Source organism: Cololabis saira, chromosome 4, assembly GCF_033807715.1.
Source record: "Cololabis saira isolate AMF1-May2022 chromosome 4, fColSai1.1, whole genome shotgun sequence".
Taxonomy (NCBI): Eukaryota; Metazoa; Chordata; class Actinopteri; order Beloniformes; family Belonidae; genus Cololabis; species Cololabis saira.
This window is the reverse complement of record NC_084590.1, coordinates 47,232,180-47,254,243: the sequence shown is the minus strand read 5'-3', so window position 1 is coordinate 47,254,243 and position 22,064 is coordinate 47,232,180. Positions and strand designations below refer to the sequence as shown.

Here is a 22,064-nt window from a genome sequence, read left to right as displayed (position 1 = left end):
GGGAACCCGGGTCCTCGGCGCTGGCTGAGGAGGTTCTGGGACCATCACCGGAGAAGGAGCGGGAGCAGGAGCAGGAGCTGGAGCTGAGGCGTACAGGACCACCGCTGGAGCAGGAACAGGGGGCGATGCGTCCAGGACCACCACCGGAGCAGGAACAGGGGGCGATGCGTACAGGACCACCGCCGGAACAGGAACAGGGGCCGTCTTTCCCCCTGAAGCTGGAAGTTCCTGGGCCCATTTTGAGCCAGGCATGTTCCCCAGAAAGGGGGAAGAGACTGGGGTAGGTCCAGGACCACCTCGGGAACAGCAAAAGGCTGGGGCTGGTGACGTGTCCCTGTCACCTTCACCCTTTGGTGGTAGAACACCACTTGGTCACCGTAAAAGAGCTCCCACAGATCCACGTTCTTTCCTGGTGGCTCCATGTTGGCTGGGTTCATACTTTTTTACTCAAAAGACAAAGAACCCAAATGCACAACATCAAATGGAGTATCAGAGTCCAAGAGGCTTTAATCAGGTCAGAGGTAGGCAGGAGTCAAAAACCGGGCAGACGGGCAGATCAGGCAGTCAAATCCAAAGCGGAAGGCAAAAATCCATAAACCGGGAATCAGGCAAAGTCACAGGCAGGCAGAAACAGACAGAATAAGGAATGCTGGAAAGCTAGGCATGACGCTAGACAATCTAACATGTGGAAATGGGCCGGTATATAAAGGGGAACTGATGATCATGGTAACCAGGTGTGCAGATGGGAGGAGAGTGAGTGATCATGGAAAAAACCTATCCCCAACTGGGAAACCATGACAGGTTGTAGAAGATAAATTCAGCAGGTTGCCTTCTGTGATGTACGACTGGTGAAATGAATGGTGATGACTTCCTGTCCGCTGTATAATCTGTGTGAAAGTCATGGAAAGACGTAAGAAACATCCTAGGATGTACCTGCAGCAGCACCACTTCAGCCAGTGGTGGCAGTGGCTCGGGGGGGAGAGGAGGAAGGCAGAGATGTTAGAGATGCACTAATGCAGTATTTGTGGAATAGTTAATGCTATAGTTAGATAGATATATGGATTTTGTCCATCCACCCATCTTCATCCACTTGATGTGGGACTGGTTAGCGGGGGCAGCAGTCTGAGCAGAGATGTCCAGACTTCCCTCACCCCACACATTTCCTCCAGCTCTTCTGGAGGGATCCAGTGACGTTCCAAGGTCAGCCAAAAGACATTCCCTCCGGTGTGTCCTGGATCTTCTCCTGGTGGGACATGCCAGGAACACCTTCCCAGGAGGTGTCCAGGGGGCATCATATGATAGCCTTTCGAGTTCTGGTATGATGTTGTCTGATTATTTTGCTTTTTGTGCTGAGGTGTTTTTTGCAATTCCACACTTCATATTGATCACATCTTTAGAGTTTATTACTCGTGTGAGTACGTTGGTGTCTCTTTAGCTTACTTGATGTGGTAAAAGCTGCCCCACACTGTACACATCTGAACGGTTTATCTCCAGTGTGAATACGTTGGTGAGTCATTAGATTACCTGATGCAGTAAAAGCTGCTCCACACTGATCACATCGGAACGGTTTATCTCCAGTGTGAATACGTTGGTGAATCTTTAGACCACCTGATGTGGTAAAAGCTGCCCCACACTGATCGCATCTGAACGGTTTATGTCCAGTGTGAATACGTTGGTGAGTCCTTAAATCACTTGATGTGGTAAAAGCTGCTCCACACTGATCACATCTGAACGGTTTATCTCCAGTGTGAATACGTTGGTGAATCTTTAGACCACCTGATGTGGTAAAAGCTGCCCCACACTGATCGCATCTGAACGGTTTATGTCCAGTGTGAATACGTTGGTGAATCTTTAGACTACCTGATTCAGTAAAAGCTGCTCCACACTGATCACATATGAACGGTTTATCTCCAGTGTGAATACGTTGGTGATTTCTTAGACCACTTGATGTGGTAAAAGCTGCCCCACACTGATCGCATCTGAACGGTTTATCTCCAGTGTGATTACGTTGGTGAATCTTTAGACCACCTGATGTGGTAAAAGCTGCCCCACACTGATCGCATCTGAACGGTTTATGTCCAGTGTGAATACGTTGGTGAATCATAAGCGTTCCTGACTCAGTAAAAGCTGCTCCACACTGATCACAAGTGAACGGTTTATCTCCAGTGTGAACACGTTGGTGAGTCCTTAGATTACCTGATGTGGTAAAAGCTGCTCCACACTGATCACATCTGAACGGTTTATCTCCAGTGTGAATACGTTGGTGAGTCATTAGATTGCCTTGTTGGGTAAAAGCTGCCCCACACTGATCACATCTGAACGGTTTATCTCCAGTGTGAATACGTTGGTGAATCTTTAGATGACTTGATGTGGTAAAAGCTGCTCCACACTGATCACAAGTGAATGGTTTATCTCCAGTGTGAATACGTTGGTGAATATTTAGATAACCTGATCTGGTAAAAGCTGCTCCACACTGATCACAAGTGAATGGTTTATCTCCAGTGTGAATACGTTGGTGAATCTTTAGATTTTCTCCTCTGGTAAAAGCTGCTCCACACTGATCACAAGTGAATGGTTTTTCTCCAGTGTGAATACGTTGGTGAATCTTTAGATTTTCTCCTCTGGTAAAATCTGCTCCACACTGATCACAAGTGAACGGTTTATCTCCAGTGTGAATACGTTGGTGAATCTTTAGATTATCTCCTCTGGTAAAAGCTTCTCCACACTGATCACAACTGAACGGTTTATCTCCAGTGTGAATACGTTGGTGAATCTTTAGATTATCTTGTCTGGTAAAAGCTGCTCCACACTGATCACAAGTGAACGGTTTATCTCCAGTGTGAATCATCTTATGTTTTCTCAGACCTGATGAAGTGGTGAGGACTTTCTTGCAGTGATCACAACGATAACTTGTGGGTCTCTCTTTGCCTTTATGTTTCTGTAAGGACAGAGAAGAAGAATTAAATCATCTTGTTGGCTGACTCTCAAAAGCTTTTCAGTTTCTATAAAGTGCTGTCTGTCTAAAGTGCTGTTATTGACATCCAAAGACCTTCAGATGAAACATCTCAGTACGTCAAATCAAAAGTGTAAATGGTTAAAGCTACTAACACGAAAACCATCAAAATAGTTCATTGATAGGGATGGGTATTGATAAGATCTTTCAACCATTTTTCATTCTGCTTAACGATTCGGTTTTTATCGATTCCTTTATCAATTCTCATTTGGGAAAAAAGAGACAACAAAAAGTTGGTTAGCATCACCAATATATTAACAAATACAACATGCATCATTCTCTAGCAATTCCACGATTCCAAAATGTTTCTAAAAGAAAAAATAAATAAATAATAAATTAATTAATACAATTGTCATTTTTAAAAGAAATATGAACTGAGCAGTCAAAAATAAAGCCAGTGAGCCAGTGACAAATACAATCAAGGCAGAGTTCTCTTCCTGCACGGTGTAGTGTTGCTGTAGCTTTTGCAGGATGGGTAAAATCTCACAGTGCAGTTATACAGCTGAGTCCTCGTATAGATTTATTGTTGACCAGTTTTTTTTGTTTTTTTTTTAAAGTAATATTTGTTTTCTAGACTTGTAAAGTCTATAACTATTTCTTCAAACATTTGACCGTCACTGCCAAGCTTAAAAAAAACACTGAAGGAAGTCATGAGGAATGACAAAAGAACGTAAATAGTTTTTTTTTTATTTTACACATCATTTTCTAAATACAGAAATCCCATAGCTAGATCCCTCAAAATTTTCAATGGAAAAAAGTAACACAGAAGCCTTTCAAACCACAGGAAATTTATTCGGAATGAATTCATACTTTAGTTTTTGAGATATATCATTTTACATTTACACGTTTAGATATCGCGTCTTCATTCGGCACTGAATTTGCTCACTGTAAACCGTTTCACGCACACAGACTTTGGTGGATCCATAATATGTTTGTTTGTGGGCTTGTATAGTGAGTATGTACTGCTCGTATGCTGTGTTTGTGTGGGTTGTAGCCAAGTATTCTTTCTTGAAAATCTCTACTCTACTAGTTTCCAAGGGGAATTAAATTAAATAAAACAAATTATTTTTTCTGTCAAAGAGCACAGTTTTTGATGTATAACTCACTCATAGTTCCATACATGACTTATTTTGTGGAGGTATGGGGTAAAACCTATAAAACAAACCCTATTTTCCTGTTACAGAAAAGAGCTTTAAAGATAATTAATAGATCTGACTATTATAAACCAACAAATAACCTCGTTATTAAATATAATACTCTAAAATTCCATGATATAGCTAAGCAGAAAACTGTTCTATTTGCCTTTACAGCCCAGCAGAAACGGCTTCCAAAATGCATTCAGGATTTGTTCCAAATAAAAGAAACTATGACCTGAAGGGGAAACTAATGTTTGAGATGACGACAGCAAGAACAAATATTAAAAAGAGATGGACATCAATTAAGAGAAATTTGGAATAGTTGTGACAACGACCTAAAAATGTGCAGCTCTATCTTCAAGTTTAAGGAAATGTTTAAAGAAAATACAGTAAATAAATATAAAACACTATAATTCTAAAGTATATTATCAAAAACATTCTAGAATGTGAAATGTCAATTTTATATTTTGTCTTACTTATTTTTGTCTTCTTTATACAGTGGGGAGAACAAGTATTTGATACACTGCCGATTTTGCAGGTTTTCCCACTTGAAAAGCATGTAGAAGTCTGTAATTTTTATCATAGGTACTCTTCAACTGTGAGTGACAGAATCTAAAAATAAATCCAGAAAATCACATTGTATGATTTTTAAGTAATTAATTTGCATTTTATTGCATGACATAAGTATTTGATACATCAGAAAAACAGAACTTAATATTTGGTACAGAAACCTTTGTTTGCAATTACAGAGATCAGACGTTTCCTGTAATTCTTGACCAGGTTTGCACACACTGCAGCAGGGATTTTGGCCCACTCCTCCATACAGATCTTCTCCAGATCCTTCAGGTTTCTGGGCTGTCGCTGGGCAATACAGACTTTCAGCTCCCTCCAAAGATCTTCTATTGGGTTCAGGTTTGGAGACTGGCTAGGCCACTCCAGGACCTTGAAATGCTTCTTACGGAGCCACTCCTTAGTTGCCCTGGCTGTGTGTTTCGGGTCGTTGTCATGCTGGAAGACCCAGCCACGACCCATCTTCAATGCTCTTACTGAGGGAAGGAGGTTGTTGGCCAAGATCTTGCGATACATGGCCCCATCCATCCTCCCCTCAATACGGTGCAGTCGTCCTGTCCCCTTTGCAGCAAAAGCATGAGCATCCCCAAAGAATGATGTTTCCACCTCCATGCTTCACGGTTGGGATGGTGTTCTTGGGGTTGTACTCATCCTTCTTCTTCCTCCAAACACGGCGAATGGAGTTTAGACCAAAAAGCTCTATTTTAATCTCATCAGACCACATGACCTTCTCCCATTCCTCCTCTGGATCATCCAGATGGTCATTGGCAAACTTCAGACGGGCCTTGACATGCACTGGCTTGAGCAGGGGGACCTTGCGTGCGCTGCAGGATTTTAATCCATGATGGCGTAGTGTGTTACTAATGGTTTTCTTTGAGACTGTGGTCCCAGCTCTCTTCAGGTCATTGACCAGGTCCTGCCGTGTAGTTCTGGCCTGATCCCTCACCTTCCTCGTGATCATTGATGCCCCACGAGGTGAGATTTTGCATGGAGCCCCAGACCGAGGGAGATTGACCGTATCTTGAACTTCTTCCATTTTCTAATAATTGTGCCAACAGTTGTTGCCTTCTCACCAAGCTGCTTGCCTATCGTCCTGTAGTCCATCCCAGCCTTGTGCAGGACTACAATTTTATCCCTGATGACCTTACACAGCTCTCTGGTCTTGGCCATTGTGGAGAGGTTGGAGTTTGTTTGATTGAGTGTGTGGACAGGTGTCTTTTATACAGGTAACGAGTTCAAACAGGTGCAGTTAATACAGGTAATGAGTGGAGAACAGGAGGGCTTCTTAAAGAAGAACTAACAGGTCTATGAGAGCCGGAAGTCTTACTGGTTGACAGGTAATCAAATATGTATGTCATGCAATACAATGCAAATTAATTACTTAAAAATCATACAATGTGATTTTTCTGGATTTTTTTTTTTAGATTCTGTCACTCACAGTTGAAGAGTACCTATGATAAAAATTACAGACTTCTACATGCTTTGCAAGTGGGCAAACCTGCAAAATCGGCAGTGTATCAAATACTTGTTCTCCCCACTGTATATTGTTTGTTTCCACGGAGTAATGCTAATGTCTCATATTTAAGCTGATCATAAGATAAAAAGGGTCGGCACTGTAAGCCACGGCTTCAGCCTGCACCTTTTCGGCAAAAGAAATGTTTATTTTACCTTTTCATCTTGTTTTGTAAAAAAGTGTGTACAAGCCGAAATAAAGATTAATTCATTCATTCGTTCATTCATTCATTCAATGACGTCACCTCCCTTTTTTGCGGGGAGTGGCGTTAAAAAAATACTGTGAAAAAATACAACCTGGTGACACGCTGACAACGTGATGATGTACTGTATGTGTCAACTTATGTCAACGTAGGACGTGCTGTGAACACGTACCAGATCGATAAATAACCCGCTGTGTCAATAATGAAGATTTCTGTGTGCGCAATTTTACTGGATTATTATGTGATTTGTACAAACGATTTAATGAATCAAAAAAGAACACGGACACACTAAATGCAAGATATGCAAGTGAACTCTTCCTGTTTAACATGTAAAAAGAATTAAAGAGAATTAAAGGCTTAACAGGCGTTGGGCAATGTAAATGCAAGGCATGTTATTTCCTCCCTGGTCCCTGAGGAGGAGTTATGGGGAGGGAAAAGGACTCGGGAGGAATTATCGAGGGGTCCTACCTAACGTGACAGCCCACTGTCTGTTTGGTTGGTCTTGCTGGCTTCACCACCATCAGAAGAGTTGACTGATGCAGGAGATAGAGGAGGTGGCAGATCAATGCTGAATAACAGGATTTACATAGCCCCAAATCCTGTTGCACAAATATAACCAGCAGGCTCCTTTGCCACTCCTGCTGTTGTGTTTGTTGAACACAAATAACTTCTTTATGTGTTTCTTAAGTTGTGACACGAGTGTCATGTTATACAAACGTCTGTCATTTTAGTAGGCAGTTGCAATTGACAGCTCTGCAATATGCTGATTTATGACTTTGTGGATGAGAACCTTGTAGACATCACTGTCTTGTCATTAATGAATCCCTCCCCCGACCCACCACCCTGTGTTAGTTCAGTGTAAAAAGGATAGGTGACAACATAGATTCCAACATTAAAAGTGGGATATTTACCAATTTAGGAAGAATTATGAATGGTAATGGCTTTTTTTTTTTACTTGGTACATTAATAGTAGGAGGTGGCCTTTTAAATAGTGAAATGAATGTCTAATGCTATATTGAGGATTAATCTAATCATTATTATCTGTAAAGTATGATGGAAATTTACCAATGATACCTATGTAACCACTTCAGATTAGTCATGTTGATCACACAGGACAGAAGCAGCTGTTCCGTGAGCAGAGAAGAGAAACTTATTTGGTAGATTTACTGGGTATAGTATGGCCCTGCCTCCTGCTGAGGCATAGGATGCTCATAATCTGAAAACAAAGATAGTGATAAAATGCAGGGTTACGCGACACCCCAAGGACATTCTGTCTCAGACGGACATGTGTAATCTCCTTCCATCCATCCATCCATCCATCCATCCATCCATCCATCCATCCATCCATCCATCCATCCATCCATCGTTCGCTGCTTATCCGTTCCCGGGTTGCGGGGGCAGCAGCCCCAGCAGAGATGCCCAGACTTCCCTCACCCCAGACACTTCCTCCAGCTCCTTCCAGGGGAGTTCCGAGGCGTTCCCAAGCCAGTCGAGAGACATAGTCTCTCCAGCGTGTCCTGGGTCTTCCCCGGGGTCTCCTCCCGGTGGAACATGCCTGGAACACCTCCCTAGGGAGGAGGGACATGCCTGGAACAGCTCCTTAGGGAGGCGTCCAGGAGGCATCCGATACAGATGCCCAAGCCACTTCAGCTGACTCAACTCAATGTGAAGGAGTAGCGGCTCGACTCTGAACTCCTCACCCTATCTCTAAGGTAGCGTCCAGCCACCCTGCGGAGGAAACTCATCTCTAAGGGAGCGTCCAGCCACCCTGCGGAGGAAACTCATCTCGGCCGCTTGTATCCGCGATTTCGTCCTTTCAGTCACTACCCAAGGTTCATGACCATAGGTGAGGGTAGGTGCCTAGATTGACTGGTAAATCGAGAGCTTCGCCTTTCGACTCAGCTCCTTCTTCACCACGACGGTCCAGTACATCAACCGCATAACTGCGGACGCTGCACCAATCTGTCTGTCAATATCCCGCTCCATCGTTCCCTCACTCGTGAACAAGACCCCGAGATACTTGAACTCCTCAACCTGAGGCAGGACTTCTCCACCCACCCGGCGAAGGCACGCCACCCTTTCCCGGTGGAGAACCATGGCCTCGGTTTTGGAGGTGCTGATTCTCATCCCTGCCGCGTCGCACTCGGCCTCAAACCGCCGCAGCACATGCTGAAGGTCCCGGTCCGATGAAGCCAACAGGACAACGTCATCCGCAAAAAGCAGAGACGAAATCCTCTGGTTCCCAAACCGGATCCGCTCCGGCCCCTGGCTGCGCCTAGAAATCCTGTCCATAAAAATTATGAACAGGACCGGTGACAAAGGGCAGCCCTGCCGGAGTCCAACATGAACCGGGAACAAGTCTGATCTACTGCCGGCAATGCGAACCAGACTCCTGCTCCGATCATACAGAGACCGGACAGCCCTTAATAGAGGGCCCCAGACTCCATACTCACCGAGCACCCCCCACAGAATGGCACGAGGGACACGGTCAAATGCCTTCTCCAGATCCACAAAGCACATGTAGACTGGTTGGGCAAATTCTCATGAACCCTCGAGCACCCTGCGGAGGGTGTAGAGCTGGTCCAGTGTTCCACGACCGGGACGAACACCGAATTGTTCCTCCTGAATCCGAGGTTCAACTATCGGCCGTATTCTCCTTTCCAGTACCTTGGCGTAGACTTTACCGGGAAGGCTGAGAAGTGTGATCCCCCAGAGACTTGAGGTACTCAGGGCGAATCTCATCCACCCCCGGTGCCCTGCCACTGAGGAGCTTACAAACTACCTCAGTGACCTCGGCTTGGGTGATGGATGAGCACGCCCCAGAGTCCCCACTCTCTGCTTCCTCAGTGGAAAGCATGTCAGTCGGGTCGAGGAGATCCTCGAAGTATTCCTTCCACCGCCCGACAATGTCCCCAGTCGAAGTCAACAGCTCCCCACCCACACCATAAACGGGGCCGGCAGAGTACTGCTTCCCCTTTCTGAGGCGCCGAACGGTCCGCCAGAATTACCTCGAGGCCGACCGAAAGTCTTCCTCCATGGCCTCCCCGAACTCCTCCCAGACCCGGGTTTTTGCCTCCAGGACCGCCCGAGCCGCGGCTCGCTTGGCCTGCTAATACCCATCTACTGCGTCAGGAGTCCCACAGGCTAACATAGCCCGGTAGGACTCCTTCTTCAGTCTGACGGCATCCTGTACTTCCGGTGTCCACCACCGGGTTCTAGGATTACCGCCACGACACCGGAGACCTTGCGACCACAACTTCGAGCCGCCGCATCGACAATGGAGGCAGAGAACATGGTCCGCTCGGACTCGACGTCCTCCGCCTCCCCCGGGATCTGAGAGAAATTCTCTCGGAGCTGGGAGTTGAAGACGTCCCTGACAGAGGGCTCAGCCAGACGTTCCCAACAGACCCTCACAATCCGTTTGGGTCTGCCCGGTCTGTCCAACCTCCTCCTCCGCCAGCGCATCCAACTCACCACCAGGTGGTGATCAGTTGACAGCTCAGCCCCTCTCTTCACCCGAGTGTCCAAGACATGCGGCCGAAGGTCAGATGAAACGACAACAAAGTCGATCATTGACCTCCAGCCTAGTGTAATCTAGTAAACCATGTGTAATCTAACTCTATATAACATAGATGCACAAAGAGCCTACCTTTATTCTCCGTACACCCTGAGACCCTTTCCTTTTGCATGCATTAGAAATAAATGTGTTTTGCTTAACCTGGATGTCTCACTGTTCTTGATAACCAGAATTTCCACGAAAAAACAAAACAAAGACAAAAAAAAAATCAAAGTGACCATGAACGTTTATGAACTCAGTAGGTCTCATTCATGAAACATGAGCAGAATAGATTCATGGGTAAAATCAGCAGAGTAAAATTTCCTCACTTTGTGTTGCTGAAATGTCCATAGTTCTAAACTTTTCATTGGTGTTAACAAAGTCTACTCCTGCCTCTGACCATGTGCAGAGCTTTTGGAAATGACAGGTTCACATAAATACTGGTGTCAGCCTTGGACTTTACAGCGTGAAGCACGGTTATTTTTACACTATACTTATAAACCACATTTTAAACATGATAATACATTCAAAATATAACATCTACCCATATTCCTCTGCTTATCCGTGGTTGGTTCGCATGGGCAGTAGCGTAAGCAGGAAAGCCAAGACTTTTGACTTCCTAGCCACTTTTGGCGCTTTTCCACTAGTACCTACTCAGCCTGACTCGGCTCGTCACGCATCGTCACGCATTGTCACGCCTCTACCCGCTTGGTCCTCGTTTGTTTTTCCACAGCCTGGGGAGAAGTGGGTGGGTTGGGGTGAAGCTGCTGTGACGTATTCGATTGTGCAACCCCTTTGTTCGTGTCGGCGCAGATGAGAAATCAGCTGGAGCCGCAAGCGGCTGAGAGTAAAACAAAGTGCCTGTGGACTTCCGGTTATGGTGCGCTGCTGACCAGTCGCAGCAACGTGGCTCGCAGCTAACTTTCTGGAAAAACTCTGAACAAGCGACCGGTATCTCAACAAACTAACTTTCGAAGACCTATTGAAGCAAGGAGTGGAAGGATGCCGCCAAAAAACTCTAAACCTGGACAACAAACATTAAAAACGGCGCCACAAAGTATCTTGACCGGCATCACTGCAGTCGGTGTTAGCAGTGATGCTAACGCGAGTCAGGGCGAAGCTAATGCTGGAACCCCCTCAAACAGCGACATACTGGGCGCGATTCGTACACTGAGGGAAGAATTCTCCAGACAGTCTGTTGACATGCTGGAAGCAGTTAACGGAATGAAAGGGGTTACTTTCACAGTCCAGGAGGATTGGGGAGGCGGAGGAGAGGGTCTCACAGATGGAAGAAGAGGTAATTGCTCTTCAACAAAAAGCTAAACAACTTGAGGGAACAACAGAGCTGCTGAGAAATAAAGTACAGGACCAAGAAGACCGAGGAAGACGCTCCAACTTGAGACTAGTCGGTCTCCCCGAAAAAACCGAGGGTTCAGACATGTGCAGCTTTTTGGAGAACTGGCTGCCTATGGTGCTGGGTGACACTTTCACCTCCGCCCCCATCATTGGGCGAGCACACCAGGTTGGCCAAGCTCACTCCAACCGGTCCTCAGCTCCGAGACCGATCATCATGAAGATTCTGAATTATAAGGACCGGGAGAAGACACTGCGAGCAGCAAGGATACAGAAAGAGGTCCAGTATGAAAACTAGCAGGTTCAGTTTCTTCCCAGATCTTTCGGCTGAAACCCGCCAGCAACAGCGCAGTTTGATGAGGTTAACGTCCGACTCCGATCCATGAACATCCGCTACGGGTTGCTGTACCCGGTTCACCTGGTGATCACACATGACGGTAGGGCTGGGCGATATGGCCTTTTATTAATATCTCGATATTTTTAGGCCATGTCACGATACACGATATATATCTCGATATTTTGCCTTAGCCTTGAATTAACATTTTGATGCCTACATTCACACCAGTATGATGATTCTATATGTCTACATTAAAACATTCTTGTTCATACTGCATTAATATATGCTCATTTTAAACTTTCCTGCAAAAACGGGGAATAAGTCAAATTTACCAAAACTGTATTTATTAAACAGTTACTAAGCAGTGAGTGGCACAAACATAAAAAGTGTAATTTCAAAATAGAAAGTGCACGTTGCATCTCTGACTCCCCGTCTGAAGAACATCTGCTAAGAACATCTTCTGGTCCTGGTTTTACCAGGATGACCAGGTTTCACCTGGGTTTACCTGGTTTTACCAGGATGAGCTGCTCTGAGCAGGAGGGCTTTTAGAGCACCTTTATATTAAGACTAATTGTAGGTGTAGGGACTGCAATGTTTCATCCTCTCCTCCTTTACTTTGCATCACTTTCACTTATTGTTAGAAATATGACGTCATATAGTCTTGTTTGACTTTGTTTCAATGATAGTGATTGATTTCATGTGGCCACATTTAAGCAACACTAGGTGACGTTTCTCAGCTATGGAAGAGAAAAGCCTGAATTATGGTTCCGCGTTAAATCGACGCAGAACCTACGGCGTAGGGTACGGCGTAGGGTACGGTGTAAGGTACGCGGCGATGCGCACTTACGCCGTGGGCTCTGCGTTGGTGTAACGCGGGACCATAAATCAGCCTAAAGGCTTGGCTGCGCGTGTCGCACTGAGCGGCTCCTCAGAGCCGTTCGCGTCGTGCGAGGAGAAAACATCCCCTCCCGTCTTTAATAAGCCGGTTAGCTTTGAAAAGAGTCCGCCGCGCGTAGCAACCGCGCGGTTGAGCTCACGGCGCAAACAGGCCGAGTTTGAGAAAGTTAAAGCGGTGGAAGTGAGCGGCGGACCGGACAGCAGCGCCGACACCTGCAGCTGGTCGGGGGCCAATGATAATGCACACACGACAACACGTGACTGACATGTGTAACAGGGTGCGCTTGTTTTATGTCTCAGAGAAGGAGAGAAGAGACGAGAGAGAGAGAAAAGCCTGTAATTTAATGCCTGCGGCTAAAAGCAAAATGCGTGAAAATTTATATTCGAATATGTACGATAGAGTCATTTTGTACATCGCACAGAGTAGAAGCCGAGATACATCGGCTATCCTCGAGATATCGCCCAGCCCTACATGACGGGCAGCGCCGGATCTTCAAATCCGTTGCAGAAGCAGAGGAACATCTCCGGGGGCTGCAGGCTGCTCCACAGGGATCCCCGCGACCCGAGAGCCCCGGGACATGAGAGCTGAGCCAAGCATCTCCTGTGTCTTTCCTCTTCCCACCTTATTCCGACTCCAACATTAAAGGTATGTCTGTGAAATCACTGCAGTGACAGACTGAGGACCTTCGTTTGAAACTATCTGCCAGCTTTTTTTTTTTTGGTCTTCTCTCCCCATCTACAATATGGGCGCCTTTAGTTGTGAACTCCTGTGGTGGACAATTTATGCATCTTAATGACTGTGGCAGGGTGGAGGAGCTGCAGCCATTCAGGCTGATTAGGGCACAGGTGGGCCCAATCAGCCTCTCCACTCTGCCAGCCTTCATAAGGCAGAGCTGGACAGCAGCAAAGGGGCCGATGGAGCTGCTGCTGAGGAGCTGTGTGTGCTTCGGCACTGTGTGTGGTGTTGGTGAACTGGGTAAATAAAGAGGGTCTGCACGAAACTCCGTGTCTCTCCATCCTTCGGGCGGGCCCCCGTAGCATCCACCCTGCTACATCTGGCGCCCAACGTGGGGCCCGAAGAATGGACGAGAGAGGCACGGAGCGGGCCCTGGACGCGCTCGCCCGGGCCATGGCGGGCATGGCGGCCGCCTTCCGGGACCAGGGCGAGCGGCAGCTGGCCGCCATAGAAGCCCTGGTGGCCGCGGGGCGACCCACCCCTGCACCCCGTCTGAGGGCCGCCGCAGCAACGCGGGAGGAGCTGGCGGCGCCGCAGCTGAGAGGCCGGGAGGCAGAAGCTGCGGGCCGCCAAGCAACGGCTCCCGAGGCGGGGGGACCCGCGGAGCGCCCCATCCCTGCACCCCGTCTGAGGTTCGCCGCGGCAGCGCTGGCGGCGCTGCAGCCGACCGGCCGTGAGGCAGTCGCTGTGGGCCGCCAGGCGACTGCTCCTGGGACGGAGTCGGCGACGGAGACAGAGGGGGAGTTGGCTGGGGAGGCGGCTGCGGAGGCGCAGCCGCCAGCGACGGCGGGTCCCGCGGAGACGGGGCCGGACCTGCGGCCAGAGCAGAGTGTGGGGGAAGAGGCGGTCCTGGAGGCGGACCAGCAGCCCGCGGAGGGCCGCGTCATGGAGGAGGGGGTGGTCCTGGACGCACCACGGCCGCGGATGCAGTCTGGCCCGAGGCCACCATGGGCCCGGCCCCGAGAGCGTCTTCCACGGCGGGCGGGCCGACGCCGGGGGCGACCCCCGCGACCATTCCGCTGGTCAGGCCGACGCCGGGGACGACCCCCCGACCAGGAAGGCCCGGAGGGTTCCGGGCTTCCTCTCCCGCGCCGAGAGGGGCGGGGGGAGAGTAGGCTCGGCCGGACAGACCCCGGCACGAGTTTGGCGTTGGGGGTGTGTGGCAGGGTGGAGGAGCTGCAGCCATTCAGGCTGATTAGGGCACAGGTGGGCCCAATCAGCCTCTCCACTCTGCCAGCCTTCATAAGGCAGAGCTGGACAGCAGCAAAGGGGCCGATGGAGCTGCTGCTGAGGAGCTGTGTGTGCTTCGGCACTGTGTGTGGTGTTGGTGAACTGGGTAAATAAAGAGGGTCTGCACGAAACTCCGTGTCTCTCCATCCTTCGGGCGGGCCCCCGTAGCATCCACCCTGCTACAATGACTTTAAGTTTTAAATACGGGCACCTCACCTACCCGGACTTCAGAGATATTTTAGTCTCTGTGGCCCTCTCTCTGTCTGTTATTATTGTAACAGAAACATATTATGTATGACAGGGGACTGATTCAATTGAATTTATTTATTTTTTCCTTCCCTCTTTCGCTTTACTGTTAGTTGAGCTTAAGGTCTGCCTATCTCCAATAAGTTAGCGAGCCTATTAGAATGGGTCAATGTTTACATTACGTTGCTCCACATCGTGTGGATCAAGTGTTTTGCATAACCAAAGTTAATTACTCAGGGGTTTTTTCACTTGCGCTTCGATTGGGGAAATGCAAGAGGGGTTCATGGGAGGGGTCAAGTTCTCAGGGCTTTGTTTTTATTTCTGATTTTTATCTTTTCCAGTCATGCTATCCTAATACACAGCCAAGCAAACAAGTGATACTATTATTGTTAGATGAATAGTTCAGAGTTAAAAATCTCTTGCTGGAATACAGGAGGACTAAACAAATTGGTTAAACTTAAGCAGGTACTTGGTAGAATAAAGCAAATGAAATCGAATATAATCTTCCTACAAGAAACTCATCTGACACAAAGTGACATCAGCAGGGTTAAAAAAAGATGGCCAGGGCAAGTTTATTCAGCCTGCTTTACTTCTCAAGCTCGGGGGGTCATGATATTGATTCATAAAACGGTCCCTTTTCAGCTTGTTCAAAAATACATAGACCCATCAGGGAGGTAAATTATACTTAGTGGTACCATAGTGTCTTCCAGATTAATTTAATATGCATACATGGTCCTAATAGTGATGGTCCTGTTTTCTATCAGAACCTCTTTCTTTCCTTATCATCATACTCTAGACAATATATAATTGGCGGTGATTTTAACTGTGTGCCAGACCCATTACAGGATCGCTCTACTGATAATGACACTTCCCACCAACAAACAATAGGATAGACATAGAAAATAACACATGGGAACTCCCACTGTACTTATATCTTTACTCTTCGCAAATAAAAAAAGCTTATAAAACATACACATAATCCGTTTCTTAAAAACACTATATCAATCTGCCACAAGGCCCATATCTTCTTAAATGAAACTACCAAACTGTCATGTTTCACACCTATTTGGGGAAATGATAGTTTCAAACCAGGGAGGCGTGATGCAGGATTCAAGCAATGGATGGACAAAGGGCTAAGCAAAATTGCAGACCTGTATAGTGAAGGTACTCTAATGTCATTTCAGCAGTTAATAGATAAATATGACCTTCCAAGAAAACACTTATTTAAGTATCTACAAATCAGAAGCTTCCTTTATTCCCAAATTAAAACCACTTTGGTACCCTCACTGTCCAAAATCGAGCAGCTCACAGTAAAACATTTACATGATAGAGGCCAGTTGTCCATGTTCTACAAAATATTACTGTCAGGTTCCAAAGAAAAATCTCATGCATATCTATCTGCTTGGAAGAATGATCTTCAGGTAAACATCTCTGTAGAGGACTGGGAGAAGACATGTCTTCTTGCCCAAACCCAAACCATAAATAATAAGTGCAAACTGTTACATTATAAATGGCTGCTCAGGGCCAATATCACACCAGTTAAAGGTCAGGTTCAGGTTACTTTATTGATACCCAAGGGTAAACTGGTTTTGCAGTCGAGAGTTAAAACAAGCAACAGAAAACATACAATCAGTTCAGGAACAAGACATTTAAGAAAAACACATACACATAAAACAAGAGACAGCTTCGGCTCGACAAAAAGTGCTGCAGTTCATGAAATAAATATAAGAGATAAAAGACATGAGGCTAAAAAAGAATTAAAACACCAAGAGCAAAATTTCCTCCAAGTTAGGAATGGATAAGAGCAATATAAAAACATTGTAAAATACCTCGTGCTCCGAAAAGTGACTTGTGCAACTTTTGTGCAAACTACAGCTTGTTCATCAGTGTTACTGCAGCTGGAACAAAGCTGTTTTTATAACGTTTAGTTTTACAAAATGGGACTGACAACCTCCGTCCAGAGGGGAGAAACTGAAATTCACTGTGCAAAGGGTGTAAACTATCATTTAAAATGGTCGTGGCTATCCGCTGTAACTGCCTGGTGTACAGGGAAGAAGGGTTCAGCTGTGGCTCACCTATCAGCTTACTTGACCATTTCACAATTTGATTCAATGCCTTCTTGTTTTTAATAGAAAGGCTTCCAAACCATGACACCAAAGAAAAAGATAAAATAGACTCAATAAAGGCACGATAAAAAAGAATCATCATGGTTCTGTCAACATTCCAGTAAGACAGTTTTCTCAGACAGTGCAGACGCTGTTGTCCTTTTTTACACACAGTTTCACAGTTTTCTTGAAAGTTCAGTTTAAAATCAATAATAGTCCCAAGATATTTGTAGGATTCCACACATTCCACTAACTGACCTCTTATGGTTGTGGCATCATATGTGTGGATTTGTTTGCTAAAATCAATTAACATTTCCTTTGTTTTCGATATGTTAATTTGAAGATGTGACTCTTCACACCACTGCACAAAGTCATCAACTATAGGGCCATGGCCTCTTTCATTCCTTTGGAGCAGACTAACAATAACGGAATCATCTGCATACTTAATAATAGTCCTGTTTTGATATTTGCTCTGGCACATGTTTGTGTAAAGAATGAACAGAAGTGGAGAGAGGACGCATCCTTGTGGGGAGCCTGTGGAGCTATGAAGCTGACCAGACAGAACCCCGTTCACCCTTACTCTCTGTGTCCTGTTAGTTAAAAAATCCAAAATCCAGCCCACAAGATTAGAATTAAAATTGAATTGTTCTAAAAGGCGCTTGGCTAAAATGTGTGGTTGGATGGTATTAAAAGCAGATGAAAAGTCAATAAAAAGAATTCGAGCATGAGATCCCCTTCCCTCCAGATGCTTAAAGAGCAGGTGGAGCAAGGTGGTTGTGGCATCCTCTACTCCCCTGTGTTGCCTGTAGGCGAACTGCATGGGGTCAAGAGCATTTTTAGTAATTTTTAAGATCTCTGACCTTACCAGTTTCTCAAAGTTTTTCATTAAAATTGAGGTCAAAGCAACTGGTCTAAAATCATTAAAAATTTTGGGGCCACTAGATTTAGGTACTGGGACCACTATAGCATCCTTCCAGACCTTTGGGACATATTGTGTCTGCAGGGATTTATTAAAAATGTAGTGGAATATGGGACTCAGCTCTTTTGTACAAGATTTAATCAAGCGTCCACATATATTATCTGGGCCTTGACTTTTGTTGACTTTTGTTTTGTAAAAAACCTTTTCAACATCTCTACATGTGATGTTAAAATGCTGGTTGTTCCTAAGTTTGTTTTGAAGTTCCTGAACCTTCAAACTAAAATCTGTGTTATCAAAACGAGTGTAAAAGCAATTAAGAGCATTGGCAAGCTCACAATCAGACTTAAAACCCTCTAAGGAAACATGGCTGTTATTCCCTTGACTCTGGATGCCCGCAATTGTTTTCATGCAGGACCAAGCTGAGCCAAGGTTATTTGCGGCCATCTTATCTTCAAGTTTGGACTTGTATCTCTGTTTAGCTTTTAAAATTTCAGTTTTCAACTCCTTAGTGGCCATATGTAAGTCAGAGGCGACTCCTTGCTTAAAAGCATTTTTCTTCTTCTGTATACAGTCTTTTACGGACTTATTTACCCATGGTTTGTTATTTGGGTAGATTTTGACTTGTTTACAGGGAATGATCATGTCTCTACAAAAAGTCACATATGAACAAATTACATCAGTCAATTCATCCAAGTCATCACCACAGGATTCTTTAAACACGTTCCAGTCTGTGCAATCATAACACTCCTGAAGGCACATAACAGATTCCTCGGTCCAGTCTTTTATTTCCTTGGTTTGTACCTTCTCCCTCTTCAAGACAGTTTGGTATGTGGGCAATAGATGCACGCAGTTATGGTCTGCGGAGCCCAATGGGGGAAGTGGAACTGATTTATAGGCATCTTTCACTGAACCATAGCAAAGGTCCAGTGTCTTACCCCGCCTGGTTGGACAGGAGACATACTGGTAAAAGTTTCTCAATGTCTTTTTCAAGGAGACATGATTAAAATCTCCCAGAATAAAGTTTGGCGCATCAGGAGAAATCGACTGCAGTTTTTGCACCACATCAAAGATCACACCAGAAGCAGTGGCGGCATTTGCCTTCGGGTGAATGTACACAACTGTTAAGAAGATTTGGGGGAACTCACGTGGCAGATAATAGGGACGTAGTGACACAGACAGAAGTTCAATGTCCGAGGTGCAGATACTTTCTCTCACAGTCACAGAGTTACAGTATCGTCTGTTGAGATACAAACATACCCCACCGCCGAGAGTTTTTCCCGTTGCTTCGGCCTGCCGGTCCAGCCGGACGGGAGGCCCAAAGCCGTCAATGAGCAGGTCATGGTTCTGGTCACGGTCGGTCAGCCAGGTCTCCGTTAAGGCCAGGACACAGCATTCCCCGTAGTCCTTCTGGAACCGGACGTTCCCCTGGAGCTCGTCCACCTTGTTTCTGAGCGACTGCACATTCCCCAGAATCATGGAAGGCAAGGGGATCCGGGTCAGGCGCTGCTTCCTTAAACGAAGTCGGACCCCTCCGCGTTTTCCTCGTTTTCTCCTTTTCCTTTCCCTTGTCGAGTGACAGGTTTCGTTAAAGTCTCTTTGTATGAAGTCCGATAGCTTTGCTACATCTGCTCCGCTCGGCAGGCTCGCTGGGTTCAGCTGAAACAACAGCTCTCTGCTGTACTGGATTCTGTCTCGGTTGGCTGCCTGGTTCGTGTCGCGGGCAAGCAGCACGCATGATAAAATCCACGACAGGACAATGTATAAAATATCCATTTCGGAATAGCAGCACTAAAAACAGTTAAAAAAACACCTGAGACAAGGCAAAGACAGGAGACAAAGACGCCACAAAACTCTCGCTGCCTGTCGCTGCGTGCGCATGCGCCAGGTGCAGAGGAAATTACACCATTTCAATCCCAGTATGTAGTACTGTGATGACGTCAGAAATAGTGCCGGCTCTGGACGCTTAGAACCTCAGCAGAAAAGATACAGAAAAGGTATCTGCTTGGCACGGCTCCACCCGCCTCGGCCCGTAGTGGAAAAGCGCAAGACGGGGGCGTGGCGGGTAGAAGCGCTGAGTAGACACTAGTGGAAAAGCACCATTTGTCAAGCTCATCTAAGGGCAACCCAAGACATTCCAGGACATTTGAGAGACAGATTCCCTCCATTGGTCCTGGGTCTCCTCCCAGTGGGACGAGCTTAGAAAACCTCACCAAGGAGACGTCGAGGAAGCTCCACATCTGATGCCCGGAGTACCTTGTGTAACACTCTACCTCATAGGGGAAATATTTCAAACAAATAAGGCTTCTTTCTTCATTCTGAGAAAGTTATTGTATGTGATACGTGTAGCTGTTGTGAACAAACAGAAAAATGATCACAGAACAAGGACTTAAGGTTTGTCAAAATCTATTTTCACCGCTCGGTGGCGCAGTGGTTTAAGCGGCGGCTCATATACTGAGGCTACAGTCCTCCTCCTGCAGCGGTCGTGGGTCCGAATCCAGCCCGCGCACCTTTGCTGCGTGTCTTCCCCGTTCTCTCTCTCTACCCCTTTCCAGTCTGCATCTCAATAAAGGGCCACTAGAGCCCAAAAAATCTATTTTCACCATATATTTACAAATAAACACAATAAATAAACCTTCCCATCACCAACAAACCCATTAGCAGGATGTCAGTAATTTTCTGAATATCCTCCAGTTGAACCAAAATACAGCAGCACGAATGCTGACAGGAATCAGCAAGAGACCACATCTTTCCTGAGTTAGCATCGCTCCATAGACTCCCCGTAAAACCCCATTTTGAATCAAATTCAAAATGTTATTATTTGTGTATGAATATCCTAAATAAACTAGCTCCGAGATATTTGCAAGAGCTGATCATTTCTCATCTTCAGCTTAATCTAGTTATTACAGTTTTTTCTGAAAGCTTAGGCGCTAATCATGTTCTTGTAGCACAATTTCTAAAACTATTAATACATATAGCAAAACCACTCACTGAGTTAGCCAAACTAAAAGCACAAATACTGCTTTGCACTCAGTTTGTAATTTTGTAACACACACTTTGCAAAACGGTAGGCACAATTCGCTGCTTACACTCAATTGCCAAATTTCCAAAACACTCCTAGCAAAATTATACACATGTATGGCTATTATTTACACTATTTTGCCAACTGTCTGGCACACCTTCACATGTGAAAACAATTTTAGAGAATTAGTTCACTTTGCAATCAGCCTAAGCACTATAAATAAGCCACAGGTAAGCTGTCTGTGTGGAGTACAATGGAAGGAGCAAGAAGAGTAAGAATAAGAGGAGGCCGAGGAAGAGGACGTGGAGGTGAAGGAGTTGGAGGAAGAGGACGTGGAGGTGAAGAAGCGAGAGGGAGAGGACGTGGAGGTGAAGGAGTTGGAGGAAGAGGACGTGGAGGTGAAGAAGCGAGAGGTTTAGAGGAAGTTAGAGGAAGAGGACAAGGAGGAGCAAGAGGAGGACGAGGAGGGGGAAGAAGAAGGGCCAGAGCAGACCCGATATGTCATCATATGGGACAATGTTAGTTTCCATAGGGCTGCTTTGGTCCGCAACTGGTTTACCGATCACCCACTCTTCATGGCACTCAACCTCCCCCCATACTCTCCATTCTTACTGTAAAACCGATTGGCATCAGGCATCATGTCAGGCCTGGATACGGCATGCAAGGAGGTATTTTCCCCGGTGCCTTGGACTGGAGGACATCGCATGTGATGTGGATGAGATTTTGTGGCCGGACCCAGAGTGACGGCATGAGGCTGATTGTCTTTTTTTTGTGAATGTATTATTTTGTGTTCTGTGCTGTGTCTTTGTTTTGACGAGTGTGAATAAACACCAATACTTGAAGTTTGGATCCCTGTGTGTTTACAGAACTATGACAAAAGTATGACCTCAAACTGACCTAGTCTACCTTGTGCACAGAAAAAGAAAAAAGCCAGATGTGTTTTGTATTCATACCATCAGTGTGTAGTTGGCACATTATGTGCTTAGTAAATGATGGCATGTGTTTACTGTCTGATATGAAAACACCATTTTTACTAAGGTGTGAAGAGTTAATCAAGCTGTGTTTGCTTTTGCAAGAGAACTATAACGTTTTGATAATTTGGTGAAAGGTTTTCTCATTTGTGTGTAGAGTTTAGCAAAAATAGCCAATGTTACAAAAAATGTACTTAAGCATTCAGAAAAAACTGTAATTTGAAGTACCAGATACCTGGTTGCCAGGTGTGATAAGTGAAG

General features: G+C 45.8%; 1 protein-coding gene across 1 annotated transcript; it reads right to left on the bottom strand.

The window, feature by feature from the left end:
• Positions 1–1,225: 1,225 nt before the first annotated feature.
• Positions 1,226–19,586, bottom strand: LOC133442585 (zinc finger protein 431-like). The gene is made up of 2 exons (XM_061720592.1): positions 19,071–19,586; positions 1,226–2,938 (listed from the first exon to the last, which is right to left on the bottom strand). The coding sequence occupies exons 1-2, from the start codon at positions 19,584–19,586 to the stop codon at positions 1,394–1,396; spliced, it is 2,061 nt and encodes a 686-aa protein (XP_061576576.1). The 3' UTR covers positions 1,226–1,393.
• Positions 19,587–22,064: the final 2,478 nt, after the last annotated feature.

Bases quoted from the DNA above. Each gene is read 5' to 3' on its own strand.
- LOC133442585 (XM_061720592.1), bottom strand. From the start codon at position 19,586: ATGGATATTTTATACATTGTCCTGTCGTGGATTTTATCATGCGTGCTG. The intron at 2,939-19,070 runs GTATGTTTGTAT...CTGTCCTTACAG, and splicing joins GAAAAACTCTCGGCGGTGGG to AAACATAAAGGCAAAGAGAG.